Below are 4,174 nucleotides of genomic sequence, written 5' to 3'. Positions count from 1 at the left end.
CCCTGAGACCTGTGTAAACCCGAAAATGCATCAATATGTTCTGAACTTGTTGAATTTGCAAGGGACATGCATGCAAGATAATAATGGTGTCATCTGCATACTGGATTATAAGGAAATCTCTGTTATTCTTAGTGATAATGGGCAAACCTATCAAATTGTTGTCCAAAGCTTCATTGAAAATGGATTGGAGCAAATCAGTAGTGAGGACAAAAATGAGTGCGGAAAAGAGGTCTCCTTGTGGGTAAACAAAATAATGAGGAAATTGTGTAACTCATATTGAAACAAGTCGTAGCATGCACCTATTATCTGGATATAGAAGAAAGTCCCAGGTAAGATGTTCATCAAGTAATTCAGCAGTCTCTTAATTAAAGAGAAGATATTATTAATCAGAGAGACGCCTCAGCCATCAGGATTCATTTCAGTACGTCGAGTTACGTACAAGGTACACGCTAGTATTACGGCAGTAGTATATCTTACGGTACAAAAAGGTAGTAATTCGAAGACATTATTACTTGAGCAAACCATGCATCGAGCAATTCATTCGAGCACAAACAATTCGGTGTATCTGGCAATGTCCGTGCATGCATGAAATCAGCTCTCAGGGTTTACACAGGTCTCAGGGTCCGTGATATTATCTTGCAAAGAGAGATAGGTAAAGCAGCTTATGCGGTGAGCTCCTCCTCCTTGTGGGTCTCGATGACGATGTCGGACTTGGGGTAGGCGTGGCAGGTGAGCACCCACCCTGCCTCCATCTGGTCGTCGTCGAGGAAGCTCTGGTCGGACTGGTCGATCTCGCCGGACACCAACTTGCCGGCGCAGGAGGAGCAGGAGCCGGCGCGGCAGGAGTAGGGCAGGTCGATCCCCTCCTCCTCGGCCTGGTCGAGGATGTAGACGTCATCGGGGACCTCCAGCTCCACCTCGCCCTCGGGCGTCACCAGCTTCACCTTGTACGTCGCCTGGGCGCGGAGCCTGGCTCCCCGCACCTGCTTGGCGGCGGCGAGGCTGAGGGCCGCGGGCGCGAGGGCCACGCGGGGCGCCGGTGGCGCCACGGCGCGCAGGGAGAAGGGCGCGCGGAGGCTCAGTGCGGCGGCCATTGCTAGCTACCTAGCCGGAGCTAAGATGCTCTAGGTGTGGCTGAGGAGGTGGAGAGGATAGGCGAGCGAGCTAGGGGATGGAGGAGTGAGGGGGGCGGGAATAAGTAAGGGATTGGAGGGCGGGTGCCATGTGGAGGGAAGGGAGTGGGCGTCTTATCTTCGCTTGGATGGGCGGGGCGACGAGGATCACACGCTGCTCATCTCGTCGTCTTCGAGGGGCGTGTGGCCGGCGACATCCATCCGGGACATAAGTGGTCACCAGAGCCGGGTGACGTCGAGCGAGGCCAAATGAATAGCCATGGAAGATTCACGAAACTTTAATTGGTTGGAGCTGCGTGAGTCGCTCCATGTGTGTGGCTACTAGCTAGGAACCAGTATTACTTCTTTTGAGGTGGCAATGTGGTAGCTCCCTGTAACTTGTTTGAACGAAAAATGTAACAGTAACATCATCATTGATGTTCCACCTATCAAGGACGGCATACGAAAATTAGTCATAGTCTCTAAAACAAGCTTATTGAAATCATTAGTCCTCTAAAATGGTTTTGTCATAAATCATCGAAACCAATAGGGTATCTTGGGGATGCACTTTCAAACTATTAATCAGCACTGCCAACTACCGAACGGGACCCGCCACTACGACTCCATGTCATCATGCTGACTTCCACCTCCGAACATGCCCCACGGTGAACCCTAGTCATGGCTCGGTTTGTCGGCGAGGAGGTCCTATGGTCGTCCGCATCGCCTCCCACGGCTCCTCTGACCTAGAGAGAGCCCCTTCGCGTAGCTTCCCTTGCCTTCTCGTGCTCATGTGCCATCTTTTCCATGTCTCCGACGCCGACGAGATGGTAGATGACATCCTTGAGTGTGAGTTCTTATTGTATATGGCATTGAGACTATTCTTTTTAGCCAAACTAGTGAACACTCGTTTCTGCTCCGGTGCACCCCCCCTGGGCTGAACGCAAGGGGGAGAAACACAAGGACAGCCAGGATTAACCAAAAACGGTTCGAAACGAGGGGCACGATCGTCTTTTTTGCCCGTGTGTATAGCTGTCGAGGAGTCCTGTGGGGCCCGTACGACCCGATTAGTTCATATGCCCGACCGTATGGTCGTATTCGTATACGCCCGGGTGTTTCGTTTTCGCATGCAACCGCCCGCGCGTGGGGCAGCACGTGTCCATGGGAACATGTCAAAACTGTCCCATCATATAAATGAGGAGGGGAACCACCTCCGGCCGCATCGCCCACCATTTCCCCCGCCGCATCGTCTCCCTCTCCTCTCCCTCTCCTCGTCCGCCTTGTTGTCTCCCTCTCCCCCACCGCATCCTCTCCATCACCTCCATCACCATGGAGGACGCAGGAAGCGAGCGCCCCGATTGGGGCGCAAATCTGGTGGCGCAGGTGTAGCAGGTCGCGGCGCCCGCAGCGGTGAAGGGAGGTGCCGGCGTCCAAGGCGGTGCAGCAGATGCTGCAGATCTGGAGAAGGTGGAGGCGGGCAGGAGCGGCGCAGTCCAGCCAGATGCGCCCGCTCTGGCGAGCTCCGGCGAGGCGCAAAAGGTGGAGAAGGTGGAGGCGTGCTCTAGCGAGGCGCACAAGGTGGAGAAGGTGGACGCCGGCTCTAGCGAGGAGCAGGTGGAGCAGAAGGTAATTCATTATCCATTTTCGTTGTAGTTTTTAGATTCTAGGGTTTGGCCAAAAGTTTCTTGGGTTAGATTAGTTGGATGGAGGGTTTTCTCAGCATTAGGGTTTTCTCATTTCTGTATATGATTCTGGCAAGAATGGTGGAGCACATATGATTATTAGATTAGGTTAGAAGTAGTCGGATTGAGGGATGGTTTTTTTCAGATGCTTATTAGATTAGTAGTTGAAATTTTGCTTCTTAGATTTTAGTTAGTATGAGGTTTAACACCTTATTTATGAGGGAATTTAAGAACAGATAGACCAAATATCATTATTAGATCTGTGGTTCAATGCTGCAAACATATATGATTATTATATTAGATCTGTGGTTCAATGTTGCACAGATTGGAGTTTTGTATGTCATATGCCCAAATGGAATGCATTAATTTTGATGTGCCTATGAATTGATTTAGATGATACTTGATTCATCTATAGTATAACTTTTTGTTGTTTAGGTAAGTAATGCAATTTTAGATGTTAGCTGGAGATGTATGCATTTATAGTTGAAGTGGTATCTAAGTAACTACTGCATTATGTTAATATATGTAGGAGCTTTGCTGCATTATCCCAAAAAATGCTTAGGTACATTTAAATTATTCTTTTATGCAGGTTTCCTGTAATTAGAAAGTTTTCCAGAATATGCAGTTATATTAGCTATGTTGTTCAGATTGTGTGCATGGAAATGGAAAATGCAAGTATGATCATAGTTAGGATAGGTTGATCAATGTGTCATGTGTGCATATTAAAATTTGCAGTTGGCTTGTGTAACTAGTACTAATGAGTGTAATTTTATAGTGAGGTGGATGGTTCTGCGGAGAAGAAGAGGAAGCTGGACATGACTGACTTCAAAGACCCATATGCCGAAGGCTATGGCGACGACGAAGTCTTTGAGGTAAGCCCACCCTGAAAATTTAGATTGTTCATTTAGTTCATATGACATGTTGTCATATACAGTGGAGAATATATGATGGAAACAGAGGGTGGGCTCAAAACTTAGACACTAATGTAAATTAAGAGTTTTATTTTACAATATAGGTTTATTAGGTATAAATTTCAAATCATGGATGTAATTATGTAGAGTTGAGAATGTAAGATGGAAATAGAGGCTGGGCTCAAAACTTAGATAGTAGTGTAAATTAAGATTTGTATTTAAAGTATAGGTTCATTAACTTAAATTTGTAATCATGGATGTAATTATAGACTATAGAGTCTATGATGTAAACAGAGGCTGGGCTCAAAACCTAGACAATCCTGTCCATACGACGTGTTTCTGCTATCTAGTTTCATTTGGGAACCTGTGAGGTTTCTATCTTCTCTGTCCTGCCAGATGGTAGAGGAAGCAAAGGACTAAGACCAACTAGCTAGTTGGGTGACATGTGGTAATTAAGGTCAGATGATGTTTG

The 4,174-nt window shown here is 47.4% G+C and overlaps 1 protein-coding gene across 1 annotated transcript; it reads right to left on the bottom strand.

Moving 5' to 3' along the window:
* Positions 1-323: 323 nt before the first annotated feature.
* LOC123156955 (ferredoxin, chloroplastic) lies at positions 324-1,236 on the bottom strand. The gene has a single exon (NM_001426792.1). It carries the CDS (start codon positions 1,092-1,094, stop codon positions 663-665), a length of 432 nt encoding a protein of 143 aa, NP_001413721.1. The 5' UTR covers positions 1,095-1,236; the 3' UTR covers positions 324-662.
* Between the last annotated feature and the right edge of the window lie 2,938 nt (positions 1,237-4,174).

This window comes from Triticum aestivum, chromosome 7B, assembly GCF_018294505.1.
Source record: "Triticum aestivum cultivar Chinese Spring chromosome 7B, IWGSC CS RefSeq v2.1, whole genome shotgun sequence".
NCBI lineage: Eukaryota > Viridiplantae > Streptophyta > Magnoliopsida > Poales > Poaceae > Triticum > Triticum aestivum.
The sequence above is the reverse complement of the archived record's forward strand: the minus strand, read 5'-3'. Positions and strand labels throughout refer to the sequence as shown.